General features: G+C 47.3%; 1 protein-coding gene across 4 annotated transcripts in view; it reads left to right on the top strand.

Moving 5' to 3' along the window:
• Positions 1-17,204, top strand: part of DOCK7 (dedicator of cytokinesis 7) — a 98,716-nt gene that overhangs the window by 73,599 nt on the left and 7,913 nt on the right. For 2 of the 4 annotated variants that reach the window (XM_059477726.1, XM_059477724.1), the window contains 14 exons: positions 274-409; positions 1,398-1,494; positions 3,749-3,845; positions 4,795-4,929; positions 5,530-5,682; positions 6,145-6,303; positions 6,562-6,662; positions 7,432-7,624; positions 8,187-8,330; positions 9,102-9,233; positions 9,815-9,829; positions 14,921-15,046; positions 15,871-15,960; positions 16,784-17,020. In XM_059477726.1, coding sequence (XP_059333709.1) covers positions 274-409; positions 1,398-1,494; positions 3,749-3,845; positions 4,795-4,929; positions 5,530-5,682; positions 6,145-6,303; positions 6,562-6,662; positions 7,432-7,624; positions 8,187-8,330; positions 9,102-9,233; positions 9,815-9,829; positions 14,921-15,046; positions 15,871-15,960; positions 16,784-17,020 — 1,815 coding nt within the window. Of the gene's footprint in view, positions 1-273; positions 410-1,397; positions 1,495-3,748; positions 3,846-4,794; positions 4,930-5,529; positions 5,683-6,144; positions 6,304-6,561; positions 6,663-7,431; positions 7,625-8,186; positions 8,331-9,101; positions 9,234-9,814; positions 9,830-14,911; positions 15,047-15,870; positions 15,961-16,783; positions 17,021-17,204 lie in introns of all 4 variants that reach the window. The other 2 variants (XM_059477727.1, XM_059477725.1) reach the window with 1 other exon arrangement.

The following is a 17,204-nucleotide window of genomic DNA, read 5'->3' as shown; positions in this document are numbered from 1 at the left end:
TCCCATGTTTACGTCCCAGCCATGTGAGTGTCTGTGACTTGTTCCACTTCTCAAGCAGTTTGTGCTGCTTGCCCCTCATCTGGGAACTGCTGCAGTGCCACTTTGAAAAGAGAGTTTTCTGTAGCAGTGCTGGAATTTGAGTGTTTTATCTACCTACCAACTTCATCTGTATTCCTTTCTTACTGCATATCTGTAGATATTTTGAGTTGTTAACTCATAGCAAATATCCCAAATTGAAAAATCTTCCCTCATGGTTTTGTTTGGAACTTGCAGGGCAAGAAAGTGTTTGAAAGAATGAACAGTCTGACATTTAAGAAGTCAAAAGACATGAGAGCCAAACTTGAGGAAGCAATTTTGGGCAGCATAGGGGCAAGGCAGGAAATGGTCCGAAGAAGTAGAGGACAGCTGGGTAAGTAAAGGAGTCCTCTGTGCCATCCCTTTTCTTCCAAAAGCTGCTCCTCCCATCCCCAACAATTATTTGCACCCATCTGTGGTGTGGGACACAAGGAGGCCTTTAGGAAAGCTGTTTGCAGCATCCTTCCCTGGCTCTGCAAAATCTCAACACCTTTCCTAAATTGCAGGCACTTCATTTGCTACTTGATTGCCTTTTTAAGTGACATCACATCTTATTTATGGGGTGTTCTTGCTTTAATTTTTTCCAGTGTAGGATCTTCTAGAGTGTCCTGGAAAACAAACTGCCTGATCTTGCTGACAGCTCTGAAAGTTCCTGGGCATTTCTGCTGACATAAGGAGACCTGAAGTAGCTGTAGTTGGGCTCACAGGCTCCTTCTGATGATTTCTACTGTTTGTAAAACCCAGTAGTTTTTAGGAACACCCAAAATTCAAAGGGTGGCCCAGGGGACAAGAATCAGAGCTGTGGTTTTGTCTCCTGCTCTGCCACACGAGCCTGTCCTTGTGGGCTAAGGTGGAAAAGTGGTTTAGAGCCATAATGAAGGAATCACTTCAGAGATGGGAACTTTTATTTTTTTCTTAATGTGGCCAGATTACTTTTATTACCTGAAATTCCCCTGCCCTCCCAGCAATGAGAATAATTGTGAGGTGGGAAGGGGGGTCTTGGCACCACCCTGAGAACATTCCTGGGTGCCAGTCAAGGACAGCAGTGTTGGAATGCTGAGGGTTGGCACTCTCAGGCTCCTTGTGCAGGCGAAGGAAGGGACTGCTCTCACCAGTGAGTGCCTCAGCTGCCTCTCTGTGTCTCACGGCACTCAGTGACAGAATTAGGGCCATGTAAACATCCTGGGTGAGTGCCACAGAGCCTCAGGCTCCAGAAAATCGTCTTTGTTGCCACCTGCCACTTGTGAGCAGATCTGGAGCTGCTGCTCGTGCAGCTGAAGTGAGCACCAGCTGACTGCTGTTGTTTTGCTGTTTCCCTGCAGAGAGGAGCCCTTCTGGGAGTGCCTTTGGAAGTCAAGAGAACCTGAGGTGGAGAAAGGATATGACTCACTGGCGGCAGAACACCGAGAAGCTTGACAAGTAACTCTGCCTTTTCCTTCTGCTCTGCCCCTGTGCCAGGCCTGTGAGAGCAGGGTCCCCCTCCCCACAGAAGGTCACTGCCAGCTCAGCTTTGAGCCCTCAGATGCAAAGGGCTGGCATTGCAAAAAAAAAAAAAAAAAAGGCAAATAGCTTTTACTCCAACACTGCCCTCCCCACTCTTTGCCTTTCTGCTGTCCCTTGCTTCCTTAGACTTCCAAATCAGATTTAAAGAGATTTATACGATCCATTACTGTCTTAAAACCCTGCCCTAAGCTGTAATTTAGCGGGAAGATCCATTAAGAGTTTCCACAGATAGCATTTATATCTCATGTCATATTTCCTTTATTCCATAAGAGCATTCTGGAGTTCTCAAAGCTCGCTTTCCTTTCCTGTCCTAATCCATCACTTTGATTGTTTTTCCACATGTGCTGTGCTTTTAGAAGCCACAAACCAGCCAGGTACTGTAGCATTGGTGTGCAGTTCTTACAAATTGCCATTTTGTACATCTGCAGACTCAATCATCACAGCATTGTTTGTGATGCTTGGCAGAACTTCTCAGTGTGTGTGTGCAACTGACTGGAATGAGCTCTTTTGGCTTATTACACCCATTTCCTTGAAAATTCCCTCTCTTGGTGTGGTTTAATCCAGAGGGCTCAGGAGTTGTGTTTGAGCTTTGCTGTGCACGTTTTCTGTCTCCTCAAATTGCAGCCTGTAGTCTGCAAAAGAATTGTTCCTTATCCTAGGGAAGCAACCTCAGCCCAAGTGAAGCTCTGAAGAAACTGAGGAATGGGGTCCTCAGTGCCCACATGGAGATCAGGCCAAATTTTATCCTTGCAGACATTGACTCTTCCTGGACTAGAAAGCAATTCTTCACAGCCTTTAGTTGTTTTGTCCCACACAAAAATGTAATTTCTCCTTATGACGAGTAGTGGCTTTTTGTCCAAGGCTCCAGTCCTGTTGAGTCATTGGGAAAGCCAAATGCCCAGGGTATTTCACCCTGCTGATGAAGTGATGTAGATAGAAATTCCAGAGTCACATCAGATTAGAATTTGGCCTGAAAGACTCAGCAGCTCACTGGCAGCACTGGGTCTGAGTCCTGTCCTTCCCAGAAGGACCTCAAGTACACATCTAACAGCTGTGGAATTCCTTGATGGTCAAAGGATGGTGTCTCACCTCACAAAATGAGCTGCTTAGATAAAATAAAACTCTCTAGAGCTGCTTTCTAACCCCTGCTTGCTGTGACTGGCACTGCTGTGTCCTGTGTGTGTAGGTAGAGCCTGGCCCTTTGAAACCCCATAAACAAGACTTTTCACTCCAAGGGTTGTGCACAGCTGTCTTTTTATGCAGATGGTATTATTTTATGGGGGATCAGGTTCCTGGAGATATTGAAGGTGTAGGCCAGCTGCCAGAGGACATGGAGTGTGGCAGGGAAGGGCTGCTGCAATACAGCTCCAAGAGCCAAATTGTTTCTCCCTTTTCTTGTGTTTTTCTGGGATTTTGGTCACCCTGCTGCTGGGATTTGGCTTGGCACAGTGTGTCAGTGATGGCTCCTGAGGCAGGGCAGGCCAGGGTTGGGCTGTTTGAGTGCAGCCCTGGCTCTGTGCCCAGTGCAGCTGGTGCCACTGGAAGGGGCTGGGTGTGCTGGATTCCTGGAGCCACAGGTGTGAGTGGGTGTCTGGACTGTGCAAGGCTTTCCAGGAAAACAAATACCTGGCATGGAACAGCAAAACCCTGTCCTTCAGCTGAGAGGGGAAGCTGTGCTTCAAGGATTAAATGCAGTGTAGCTTGGAGAGATGAGATTGCAGCCTGGCAGGCTGCAGTGTGCTGCTCCCAGGGGGAGTGCAGTTCCCAACTCGTGTAGCACCACCGTGTGTCCACAGCATAAAGCCACATGTCCTGTTCCTGGTCGTGCTGTCGCATGCCTAACGATGCTGCTGAGCCAGTTTGGAGTTGGACTGGGCTTCTAAACTGTTGTTGTGTTCCTGGGAGAGCAGTGAAGTGTCAGAGAGCAGTGTGAGCTCTCCAAGCATGATGAACGTGAAGCCTCTGTAAGTCTGTACTTGTAAAAAAACTGAGTTTTCCTTCCTGTCCTCTCAGGGGGTGCATTGGAATATCTTTGTGGTGTTGTCCAGTGATAAATATGCAAACTGTAACTGGGAGTTTCCTGCTAGTGGGAGAACATTTTTGACTGGAAAATATGTAGGTCTGTTCCTAAATCAGGAAGTAATTTTATTTCTTTGTTTTCTCTGATCAGGTCAAGGGCAGAGATAGAACACGAAGCACTCATCGATGGGAATCTTGCAACAGAAGCCAACCTGATAATTTTGGATACTCTGGAGATAGTTGTACAGGTGAGGCTGATAAGAAAATGGAGATGTAATGGCATTGCAGTCACCTGGCCAGGCAGCACTTTGTGAAACAGAACTGCCTCAGTGCTGAGAGAATTGTTCAGCTGCAGCAGCAAGGGGGTGATGCCTCTCCAAATCCCAGCCTGGAACAATCTGGTTTTACATACCAATACCTTCCTTCAGTCTTGAAATTGAGAATTTAAAGATTCTCCTTTCCTTGTAGTATAAGAAATAGTTATTCAGGAATGAACTGTAAAAATCTCCAAATCTTTCCCTATCCCAAGCAGTTCCTCCACTTCTTCCCAAACCTGCCTCAAATCACTGGGATCCAGGTCAGCCTCCTGGACCTGTACTCACTTTGTCCCCTGATTTCTGTACAGATGAGCCTGGGCACAGGCTGGGAGCAGGCAGGACCATGCTTCCCAAAGCCACCTTTGATCTGCAGAGAGACCCAGGAATCCCAGGGATTGAATTTATGCCTGAATAACCCAGCTAGAGCCCACCTATGGGCTTTCCCTCCAGCAGAACAATGTCCCCAGAAGTCAGAACCTCGCTGGGGACAAAGAATCCCCATTCCACCTGCTTTATCCAGGGACCAGGTGTTCCTCACCTGGGGGCTGCCTCAGAACGGGGCTGTTTGGCAGGCCCAGCTAAGTGGGTCATTTCCCCATGCAAAGGGCTTTTGGGCAGAGCTATTTGCTCTTTCCCACATGGACAGTCACACAGGAGGTTCATTTTTCTCGTGGAATCTTGGTTTCCATTCTTCTCATGGAGTTTTGGTTTCCCAGTTTTCTCATGGAATCTTGGTTTCCCATTTTCCTCATGGAGCCTGGGTTTCCCTGTTTCTCGTGGAGCCTTGGTTTCCCATTTTCCTCATGATGCCTTGTTTTCCCTGTTTCTCATGGAGTCTTGGTTTCCCATTTTCCTCATGGAGCCTGGTTTCCCTTTGCAGACCGTGTCGGTGACGGAGTCCAAGGAGAGCATCCTCGGCGGGGTGCTCAAGGTGCTGCTGCACAGCATGGCCTGCAACCAAAGTGCCCTTTACCTCCAGCACTGCTTTGCCACACAGAGAGCTTTGGTCTCAAAGGTGAATCCCCTGTGGGGGCACAAATTCCCCCTGAGCAGCACTGAGGGAGGAAGGTGCTGTTCCTTCCTTTGTATGGGGCCACTTCCCCAAGCAATTACTATTTTGTGCAGTGTGAATTTTCTGGCAGCATAGCCTGGCCTGGTTTTCATGGGCACTACCTGCATTTCTGCATTTTGGGCTTCTCTGCACCAAAAAGTGCAGCTCACACACCATGGATGGGATTTGGGTTCCTGCTGGCTGGCACTGAGTGGGAAGAGGGAAGCTCAAGGCACAGGTGAGGTTTAGGCTGGACAAATCTCACTTTAAATGGATTTGTTTCCCAGTTTCTGTAGGTCTGTGGGGAGAAGCTCAGAGTTTTAAGCCTGAGATTTTGGGAGTGATGTAAATCAGTGTGAGGGTGTAGATGTGGGAGCAAGTTGGAGGGGAAGGTAAAATGAGTTGCCTTCCAGTGCTGCCAGTTTTGTAAAGTGATTGAAATGAGCATCATTCCCCCAAAGAGAGGATTTGGGCTCCCTCTCATTGCAGTGCACCCTCACTGCTGCCTGTTTGTCTGAGTGCTCATTCCTGCCTGCTCCAATTTCCTCCCCTGCTGTTTTCCAGTTCCCTGAGCTGCTGTTTGAGGAGGAGACAGAGCAGTGTGCAGACCTGTGCCTGAGGCTCCTGAGGCACTGCAGCAGCAGCATTGGCCCCATCAGGTCCCACGCCAGTGCCTCCCTGTACCTCCTCATGAGGCAGAACTTCGAGATCGGGAACGTGAGTCCTGCTGCTCTCCCTGGGTTGTTGCAGACAGTGGGGTTGGGGCTGCTGGCTGTGGGTGCAGTCCCCCACAGAAATGGGGGGCACCCTGCTTCTGGCTAGGGGTTGTGAGGGGATTGACAGCACAGATAAGAGATTCCAGATTTTAAGGCTTGACCAAACCAAAACCATCTGGGATCAAGGATGTTTCATGAGAGCATCATCCTGCTCAGGGTGTGTGAGAGGAGACCATGTGCAAACAGACAACATTAATATTTTTGCAGGAGAACCTTTATCTGGAATTAAATAATCATCAGATTTTGATGTTTGGCTGCACCAGGTTGATTCTAATCAGTGCTCTGAGGCAACCTTTCTTGCAAAACTTCAGTTTTCTTTTCTCTGTCATGTCAGGAGGAGGGTGCCATGACCAAAGCACTGTCTCCAGGCTGCTGAAATACCATAACAACATCTCTGTTGCAGAACTTTGCCAGAGTGAAGATGCAGGTGACCATGTCCCTGTCATCCCTGGTGGGGACATCCCAGAACTTCAATGAAGAATTCCTGCGGCGTTCCCTCAAGACTATTCTGACATATGCTGAGGAGGATCTGGAACTTAGGGAGACAACATTTCCTGACCAGGTAAAAGACAGAAACTACAGGACAAGCAATGAGTAATTCATTAACAGGCTGTGCCTAAACCTCCATCTAGAACTGGACTTTGTAGGCATTCCCTGGAAAGGGTTTGGGTTTTGTTTTTTTAATCTTCTAATCACATAAAACTCAGGTCTTTGATTAGTTCTGACAAGATGCAAAGATTCAGAGTGCCTGTGTTCCTCACATAACAATGTGTAGCTCAATTCCCATTGCCTGTTCTTTACAACAGCTTATTTTTCACAGGTCCAGGATTTAGTGTTCAACCTCCATATGATCCTGTCAGACACAGTTAAAATGAAGGAGCACCAGGAAGATCCAGAAATGCTGATTGACCTGATGTACAGGTAGAGTTGGCACTGTAGGGACAGGAGATGTCAGTGCTCCTCGTGGGTTTGGGCTCAGATGCTGCACATTTGGGCACTTACAGGACTTCATTGTGGAGCAGGTTGGGTCTCACTGCTCACACACCAATCTATGCCTGTCTGCTGTGTTTGAATGTGGTGCTGAGAGGTTTTGTTTGGCATTTGGGCAGCTTATCTTGGATAAAAGTAGTTTTCATTCCCCAGCCATCCCTGGAAATCTCATCTTCCACCTGAGTAGGGAACTCTCCCTGCTTGCTTCAGGGAGAGCTTGGGGGTCTTCCAGCACCTGCTTGCCCAGAAGGCTTTTTGGTGGTACATACAATGGTGTCCATATGCAAAAGATATTCCAGAGCCAAGTTAGGCTCCCAAGTGCCAAATTCCATGGTGCTGTCTGCACAAATGGCCCTGAGGGCTTCTGAGTGGCCAGCAGAGGTTTTATTGTAGGGAGCCAGGCAGGTGTGCTCTGATTGTGCCACACCTTTAATTGCCACCAGTCTCAGGTGAAACATGGGCTTTGGTCAGGAGCTTCAGCATCACCCACTGCTCACCCACCACTACCTGGCTCAGAAATCTGTAATTCAGGGTGACTTCCCATGTGAACAGCTTCTTGTCTCAGGGATTTCCAGACAGCACCAAGGGGGTTGGTGTGTAGGCAGAAGAGACTAAACACAGTGTGAAAAAGCCATGCTGAAGGGCTGTGCTGGTTCAGAAGGAAAGGACATGGAAGCACAGAGGTTTTGTCTCCCTTCAGGATTGCCAAGGGCTACCAGAATTCCCCTGACCTGAGGCTGACGTGGCTGCAGAACATGGCAGGGAAACATTCCGAGAGGAGCAACCACGCCGAGTCTGCCCAGTGCCTGGTGCACTCTGCAGCCCTGGTGGCCGAGTACCTGAGCATGCTGGAGGACAGGAAGTACCTCCCTGTGGGCTGTGTGACATTCCAGGTGGGCATCATCCTCCCTAAGGGGTGTTTGGGCTTTGCTGCTGAGCTACAAAGTGTTTCCATGTGCTGGGAGTTCTGTGCCTACATCCTCAAACCATGCTCGCTGTTTGTTGCATGAATGAGATGCTGCTCTGAGGAAATGTGTGTTTTATACAGATCCTCTACAAAAATAGATGTATTTTATATATACACTACAAAAATAGATGTATTTTATATATACACTACAAAAATAGCAATATTTTACATGTATACTCTACAAAAATAGATATATTTTATATATATGCTACAAAAATAGCAATATTTTACATATATACTTTATAAAAATAGAAAGCCATATTTTACATATATACTCCACAAAAATAGAAAGCCATATTTTACGTATATACTCCACAAATATAGAAAGCTATATTTTATATATACATGTATATACTCTACAAAAATAGAAAGCCACCTCTACAGAAATTTTAGGATCTGACTACAAATCAGTTGCCTTTCAAAGTATTGAAAGTGTTGAGTGTTGTTTGAATTGAGTAAATGTATTTTTATCTCTTGTATCTCCCCAGAACATATCTTCCAATGTTTTGGAAGAGTCAGCAGTTTCTGATGATGTTGTGTCCCCAGATGAAGAAGGAATCTGTTCTGGGAAGTATTTTACAGAAGCTGGTCTGGTGGGATTGCTGGAACAGGCTGCAGCATCTTTCTCCATGGTAGAAGACTTTCATTTCTTTACCTCCCTTCTCCAGCAACCTCACATTGCTGGGCAGTAGGAAGGAAAATGTTTTCTCTCTGAGTGTATAATTCTATTGTAAATGCTTAATTTGCACAGAACAATTGGAGTTTTAATTGTTTAAGACAGCTTGGTTTGCCCTCTGGAGTAAACCAAGGAAAAGGAGTGAATTAATTCCCATGACACAACATGAAGTGTCATTCAGTGGGGTTAAGCACAAGTAGCAATAAATCCAGAGCAAAACCCTGGAGTTCCTGCTCAGCCCCTCTGTGCAGTGACTGCCCATGGTGGGCTGGACCCTCTCCATGAGAGAGATCCTGAGGATATTCCCAAGTCCATCTCTTCTGGGGTGCCAGAAGTGGTGCAGAAGTCACACAAGCTGGAGATGTACTGATCAGAAAAAGCTGAAATGTGCACTTCAGCTTTTCCATATTTAATGCCCATAGGTTTGGTTAGGATCCTGTTCAGGTTGTCTTGCTCTTGTGCCTGTGTCCATCCAAAATATCCCAGGGTTGGTTATGTTAATGATCCTGATTACTGGCAGCAAGGTGTAATGCACCAGGCTCTTGATTTCAGGGGTAACTGGGGATTTTATTCCATTCACCTCTGGGTACATCTCAAGAAATGATGTGATTATCCCACAGTGGAGTCTCAGCCACCTTTTCATTTTGCAGTTTTATCATTTAAATGCTGTGTGTGTAATTCTGGCTGTTGAATTGATGGAGCAATCTGATGGGCCTTATTTTTGTAGGCTGGCATGTATGAAGCAGTTAATGAGGTTTACAAAGTCCTTATTCCTATTCATGAAGCCAACAGAGATGCCAAGAAGTTGTCTGCTATTCATGGTAAACTGCAGGAGGCATTCAGCAAGATTGTTCACCAGGTAATGGTTTGAATTTTCAGCTGCAGAGTGAATTGTGAAGAAACTTCAAATGCTCAGTGCAAGGAAAATGAAAAACCATTATTCTCAGATTCCAGAGAATTGACAAATGATGATCCGCAGTAAATACAAGGATCATTAACAGGTTTTTTTTCCTGGAATTTAATATGAGAGAACATCACAAACCAAGATTTGTTGTAACTTCAGAACTATCCAAGACTTAAAAATTCCAGTTTACCCCTTCAGATGTTCTTTTAAACTGTATTTTGCATGCTGGGAAAACCCACTGTACCTTGCCTTTAGCCTGGTAGGTGACATCCAGAAATGCTGGGGGGGTTTATTTGTTTGTTCATGTGGTGGTTAAAGAATTGAAGGAACCTTTCCAAACTTGGATGGTGCAAAAGCCACCAGGTTAATTAAGGGCTGTAGGGCCTGGCTGTGCTGGGCCAGAGGAGGCTGCTTTGGCTGCATGATGACTTAGAACCATTGAAACCATTGCAGGCTTATTGCTGGTCATGTTTTGGCCTTTGAAACTCTTTTTTTTTGGTTTCTGTGACATGCCCTTTTTACTTTTTATCACACAGAGTACTGGCTGGGAGGTAGGTAACTCCATCTTAGTTAGCAAAGAACACTAATTGAGTTTCCAGATGACTCACGCCAACGCTTGCCCACATGTGCTAGCTGTGGGTGTTTCTGTTGCTGTCTGCTGTTTAAAACAATTCATTAACCAAAGAAATCCCAATAAACCGTGGTTGTAGTAGGAATTTCTTCATAAGCAGCTGTAGGTAGTGCATGGATGCTGACGTGTTCCACTAATGAGGTTCTTTGGTGAATGAGCCACTGTATCATCACTAGTTTGTTTTTATAATTTGTTTATATTTCTTTCCATCAGCATTGACACAGAAAATCATCCCTCCATACCATATTTTCTTTCACCCCACCCACAGGGGTCGATTTAAGCACCAATGCTCAGAGGTACCAAACACAAACCTGGTTTGCTGCAGGTGCACCTTTGATCTCAGAGGAGAAACTGCTTCCTTCTGTTCTCACTCAATTTATGTAGGGGTTTATCTGGCAGTAAAAGGGCTCAGTTGTGTTAACTGGGGCCAGTTTTGCTGCCTGGGTTTTTGAGGAGGCTGTGTGCTCACAGTTCTGCAACACACACCTCTAGGGCCACGCTTTTGGGTTAAAAATGGACAAAGCAATTGAATGATCTGCAGGGCCACTTTGACTCCAGCCCCAGTCCAGTTGGCACAGTGGGTGCATGAGCATGGAGAAGTCTCAGAAAGCACTAAAAAGCTCTGTGAATATGATGTTCTTTGTTTAGGTTTCATCTTTCCAGTTTATTTTTGCTTTTCTATGGATCAGGCAGCTCATTTTGAGCCACCTCCCTCCAGGTTTCCACCACACATTTACTGAACCGAGGCTGAGACAAAAAAACCCTTTGGTGTTGTGGGACATAATTAAGGCTGGTGATGTCTGAATGTCAGCTTCAATTCCAGCCTGGCAAAAAATGGAAATTGAGCAGCTTAAAATAAACCCTGACACTTCAGGGCTGGCCCTGGAAATCATCCCCTTGTGCCCATGGAAGGTCCAGGCAGACACAGCCCAGCAGAGAACCTGTGCTAGGTGTGGAAATGATGTAAATGTGTTCAACAAGGCCTGTGAGCATCTGTTTTATTATTCTGCCCCTAAATCGACCCCTGGAGAGACTCCTGCCATTGGTTATGATTCTAACACCACTTGGTCATGTTTTACTGCATGGTAAAAGACACCGTGGGTTCAGCTCTCGTCTGTCATCGTGCTCCTTCATTGCCACACTTTTTCTGACCTTTGTGCTTTGTAGCTTTCAGGTTTGTTGCATGTTTTGCCCTTTTTTCCCCTCCCCTTATTTTAAATATTTTAATGGATGCTTGCCCCCCCCACTTTTTTTTTTTTTTTTTTTAATTTAAAATTTATTTGCTGCCAATTTGCTGCTTGTTTGTTTTATGGAATTTCCCTAATTAAATACTTTCTGTTTTCTCCTCTATCGCCCTGGTTGCTGACCCTCCTCCCCACTCTTACTATTGTCTGTTGTGGTAAGTTCCTACTTGTGGAATTTTTTTTCCCTTTCTCTGCCCCTTTTCCCCCACCTCCCCTGTTTGTTTTTGGTTTGTTTTTTTTTTTTTTTTTTTTGTTTTACACTGTGGAACCCCCAGTTTCATTTTAGCAAAGAGCTATGCCAACAGCAGCACCCCCCTCATGGCACAAGGAATGTGGTGTTGCCAACTACAAGCATTGCAGTGTCCTGGGGCTGGCACCAGAGCATTCTTGAGCTCTCCTTAAACACACCAGCTGATGGGCTTTGTGTGCTTATTCATGGAATAAATGTTGAATTCATTCTATTTGTTTGTTTTCCAATTAGGAAAATTAAGAAAAAATCTTTTCATGCTGTGCCACGAGAATTTAAAAACTCTTTTTAAGCTGTACATGGGGAGGTTGCCAGTGGATAATAGGGCTCCAGGAGCTGATTCTTTCCCAGAAAATCAATATTGGAAGACTTGGAGTAGTTGGCAACACTGCAAAGGGCCTTGGGTTAAAATTGAGCAGGAAAATAACAGTACTGAGTTTGGTAAAGATGGGTTGGATTCTGCATTTTGAAGGAGTTGCTTTTGTTCCTGCACCCTTCAGGCAGCAGCTGCTGTCCTAGAGGAGGAAGCAGTGATCCCTCTTGCATCTGATTTATCTTTAATTTCCCCCCAAATCTTGTTGGCAAAGCTTTTTGTGTGCGTGCAAGAGATAACCCCAAAACTTTATTCCCAGCAATTTGGAAAGGTATTTACCATGCATAATAACAAATCATGAACCTTCATAAGTCATGGTGGCTGTTACCTGCTCTGCCAGTTGTGTGATGGCTATTCAGTGTTCACCTTCATTCTCTTCTCCTCCCAAAATCCTATTATTTTTTGATAAAATAATAGGAGATATGATGCTTTTAATAATTCCTCCCTCATATCTGCATTTTTAGCTCTTGCCAGAAACAAGACCACAGAGCATTTAATGATTTGTTCAGTTTTCCCTGCTGTGGCTGGGAAGTGGTTTGGTGTTGGCTGAGTTTGAGATGCCAGTGCAGAGCCATCCCCTGTCCCCAGTGCCAGGCATGGAGCTGATCCCAGGGAAGTGGCAGCTCCTGAACATCCCTGACAGGCCTGGAGTGGTCTGGAAGTGTTCCCCCAAAGGGATTTGCTCCATTCCCTTGTCTCCAGGCACAGATTCCCAGCCCCAACATCAGGGGCTCCTCACTGCTGCCTCTGGGGTCCCTCTGACTGGGATCCAGCATCTGGATTGACCAGGGAGAGCCAGAGCAGCAGGAGATGAGCTGGGAGCTGACCTCACACAGGGACAGGGAATCTCACCAGGCTTCCCTGGGGCTCCCCAGTGCCCCAAAACTCTGATTTTATGCATTTAGTAAATGCCAGCAGGACTGCTCAGGGATTTATGCTGATCAACAGGCAGCATTCTCTTCCTCCCTCATCATTTTTACCCTGCCTGTAACAAGGAGCTGCCTGGGCAGGTGTCCATGGCAAAAACTCACTTGTAGGGATCTGGTTGTGCAAATGCTTCCCACCCTGGAAACCCCTGGCCCAGGAGGGAGGAAAAAGCTCATGAATTAGAAATCAGTGTGTCCTCAACCACCCAGTGCCAGGGCTGGGGCAGGATCCCACAAACTTTGGCTCTGGGGAGCTGTGGCAGCTCCCCCCAGGCAGACACAGAGTCATGGGATGGTTTGGGGTGGAAAGGACCTTAAAGGGATCAGGTTCCAACCCCACCTTGGGTAGGACTTTAAGAAAGGAGCCCTGGAGTCAGAGCCTTCTGTCTGTGACAGTGAGGTGGAAGCTGGAAATGCTGAATATTGAGGGATTTTAGTGTGGATAATGTTACCCAAAACTGTGATTTTGAAAAGGTAGTGATGAGGAAAAAAGGGTTCAGTAGCTCAGTCCTGCATGGATCCAGGGGGATGGGCACTGCCCAAAGGCAGGGAGTCCAGGGAAGTGGCAACCTCCAGTGAAACAGCAGCAGCTCTGCAGCTGGAGTTCCCACCCTGGGAGTGGTGCTGGGCTCCTGTGTGTGCTGAGAGCCCTGGGGTTTCCGTGGGGCTGGAGAAGAGCCCCTCTCTGCAGCAGGATTCCCAGAGGGACAGGCTCTAGAGCAGGGCCCAGGGAGCCTGGGCACAACCAGGTGTTGCTTTTTTGGGATGAGTGAGGGTTGCTCCTCACCCCAGGTGCCTCCAGGAGGGCAGAGCTCAGCTCTGAAGTGGAAATTTTTGGCCCTCAGGCACCTCCAGGGGGGTGCTCCAGAGTTTTCTCCAGCCAGGAGAAGTGGCCATGCCAGTGATTTTTGCAGTCTGGAGTTTGCCTGAAGGGTTTTTTTATTTTTGTTTGGCTTATTTGTCCTCTTTGCCTTCCATAGATCATGTTCACCATCACTCCAAGAGATCAGTTTTGCCATAGCAAAGTACTAAAACAAAACCTGGCAGCCAGGACACCTGTAAGGGCTGTTTGAAACCAAACCCTAACCCAGCTCAGGGACCCTGAGTGTTCTTTACTGCATCACATTTGTCACGAGAGTAAAGGTGAACATTTTGGAGTTTCTTGCTGAAAGGCACCCCTGGTTTGTGCATGCAGCGTGAGTTCTTTAACACAAGCAAGGTGTGTTTAATTTTTAAAGCATTTTTCTTCTCTCTCTCTCTCTCTTTTAATCAGATTCTCTCCGTTGCCTTTCCAGCAAAAAATCTTTCTTGTTTCTCTCCTTTTATTGCGTTTCGGGGCCAAATTCACCACTGGCTCCCCTGGAAGCAGGTACATGGCACAGGATTGCATCTGCTTTCACCAGGAGTGACTTTGGCCCTCTCTCCTAGGCAGTTCCTAGAGAGTGTAACACTCCCAGCTGGAATGCTGGTTCAAGAGCACTTGTGTGTGTGTGTGAGTGAACTGGACATTGACTTGGGCCCAACCCTGCAATTCCTGGAGGGCGGATTTGGGGGGAATCCATGCTGGGTGATTCCAGGGGTGTCTGACCCTGCACAGCCTTTGGAGAGCCTCAGATAATGATCCCAACAAAGGGATTTGCCTTTGGCTGCCTCTCAGAGACATCTAATGTTTCTTAAGCTGAAAGAGCATAGATTTAGATGGGATATTGGGATGGAATTGTTCCCTGTGAGGGTGGTGAGTCTCCAGTTCCCAGAGCAGCTGTGGCTGCCCCTGCATCGCTGGAAATGTCCCAGGCCAGGCTGGACAGGGCTTGGAGCACCTGGGACAGTGGAAGGTGTCCCTGCCATGGCAGGGGTGGCACTGGATGGGCTTTGAGGTCCCTCCCAACCCAAACCATTCCATAATTCCATGCTGGCACCTCCAGGCTCCTCCTGGGCTGGGAGAAGTCATTGCAGGGTTGGGCCAATGGTCGTAACTGATCCATAGAATTCCATGTTACTTTATAATTCCATTGTGGTGTTTGCTGCTAAATGCATCCATGCTGAGTTTCAGGTGTGTTTATTTTTCTTTCTCTTCTTTCTTTCTAATTTTTTTCTCCTGTTTTTGAATTTCTTTTCATTTTTTTGCATAAATTCAGGAGCCTGTCTGCAGCCGTCCTTGGGGGTGTGTGTGTCTCCACCCTGAAATAACCTCTTGTTTCTCCATCCCTAGGATGGAAAGAGGATGTTTGGCACCTACTTCCGAGTTGGTTTTTATGGCACCAAGTTTGGAGACCTGGATGAGCAAGAGTTTGTTTACAAGGAGCCTGCAATAACCAAGCTGGCTGAAATCTCCCATCGGCTGGAGGTGAGGGGGTCTCACTGGAGGTTTAACTGCTTCCCATCAGTTATTGCACAGGAACAGCCCCTCAGAAAAGCAGTTTGGGTGTCTGAGAGCTGGGGCTGGTGTCCCCTGCCCTCCTGCTGGTGCCACCAGCAGCAATTCCCTGATCAGAGGCTCTCCCTGGAAATTTGTGGTGTTCCCATTATCTTTCTCCTCCAGCAGGGTCTTCCCAAGGCATAGACTGAGTCTTTGTTAGTCTCTTCTTTATCTTCTGGTTTCTCCAAGATGTCCTTGTGGTCCCTAAGTTCTGCATTCCAGATGTCCAACCTCAACAGTCCATCTCTCTCTCTCAGGCTTTGTTCACTGAAGCACAGCAGAGTTGGTTTAACAAAACTTAAAGCTCCATTAATTTTCCCAGGCTGTGCTCCCACAAAAGTAGGTTATGACAATGTTGCTAAATGCTGGCTAAGAGTAATTTAGGAATATCACAGTATTTATAAATTATATACATATGTAGGTTATGATTAAAACAGTTAATTTAAATGTTGATTAAAATAAATAACTGAAATTCAGACATTCTGTTTCCACCATCAGTGGATCCCAAAGTGACCCATTTTAGTTGCACACAGACACAAAACAAACCCAAATGCCTCGTTTAGAACCAGGCACTGTTGGAAGGCTCTCCTGCTTTCCAGGGCTTATTTTTTCCCATTGCCTCTGGAATGCAACTGTTGGAATTCTCCTGGGTTCATCAGATCACATTCTGCCAAAGGCATGTGGAGCTTCACCTCCCCTGAACGTGCCATCAGGGCTGCATTTGATGTTTCTTCCTTTCTCCTTGGTTGTAGGGGTTTTATGGAGAACGGTTTGGGGAAGATGTGCTGGAGGTGATCAAGGACTCAAACCCTGTGGACAAATGTAAACTTGATCCCAACAAGGTAAAGGCACATGTGAAGTAGAACAGGTCCTGAATGGGTGAAAATGCAGTGGGAAAAATTCTGCCCTGAATTTCACTATGTGGGCAACAAAACCCATGTACTGAGCATCTTGTGGCTGCTTGGGATGAGAGTTTGGGAAAATAATTCCAGCAAGGGATGCAGGATTGGCCATTCCCTTCCCTGGCCTGGTAGTGGTGGGTGGGAAGGGAGGAGGTGAAAGGACAGAGGCTGTGCTGGCCTTGCTCTGCTGGGTGCAAGGCAGGAGGGGCTGGGCCATTCCCTGCAGCATTTTGTCACCTTTGTGCCACGTCCTTTGAGAGTAGCAGAAAGAGCAGGAGCAGGCCTGGGAAACAGGGCAGGGCATGACCTGCAAGGAAGGGTTTAGATTGGGTATTGGGGAGAAATTCATTGTGAGGTGGTGGACATCCAGAGAAACTGTGGCTGCCCCTGGATCCCTGGAAATGTCCAAGGCCAGGTTGGAGCCCCCTGGTTAAGGGGAAGGTGTCGCTGCCTGTGGATCCCTGGAAGTGTTGGAGCAGGTTGGAGCCACCTGGTTTAGGGGAAGGTGTCCCTGCCTGTGCTAGGGGTGGGCTGGATGGGCTTTAGGCTCCCTCCCACACAAGGCATTGCATGATTCCATGATGTGAGAGGCAGGAGAAGGGAAGGACAGCGAGCTGTGCTTTACCCAGCCCACAAACCAGTGGCAGCACCTCAGTCCCTCCGGTGTGAGCGGGATTGTTGAAGGCAAAGCCCAGCCCCAGTTGGTGCAGTGGTGGTGTTGGGAGGACACAGCTCCAGCTGAGGAGCACATTCCCTGCTGCAGGCCTACATCCAGATCACCTATGTGGAGCCCTACTTCGACACGTACGAGATGAAGGACAGGATCACCTACTTTGACAAGAACTACAACCTGCGGCGCTTCATGTACTGCACGCCCTTCACGCTGGACGGGCGCGCCCACGGCGACCTGCACGAGCAGTTCAAGCGCAAGACCATCCTCACCACCTCCCACGCCTTCCCCTACATCAAAACCAGGATCAACGTCATCCACAAGGAGGAGGTGAGCCTGGGGATGGGGGGAATGGGGCCTGGTGGTGCAGGAGGCTCCTTCAGCTCCGTTCCAGCTCAGTGCGGAAATGTTCCTCACTCGGGGTCACCACATGTGGTGGTGTTCACACGAGTCACAGGACGAGGGAAGAGATGAGAATCTTGACTCTGTGTTTCAGAAGGTTGATTTATTATTT

This window comes from Ammospiza nelsoni, chromosome 9, assembly GCF_027579445.1.
Source record: "Ammospiza nelsoni isolate bAmmNel1 chromosome 9, bAmmNel1.pri, whole genome shotgun sequence".
Lineage (NCBI taxonomy): Eukaryota > Metazoa > Chordata > Aves > Passeriformes > Passerellidae > Ammospiza > Ammospiza nelsoni.
The sequence above is the reverse complement of the archived record's forward strand: the minus strand, read 5'-3'. Positions and strand labels throughout refer to the sequence as shown.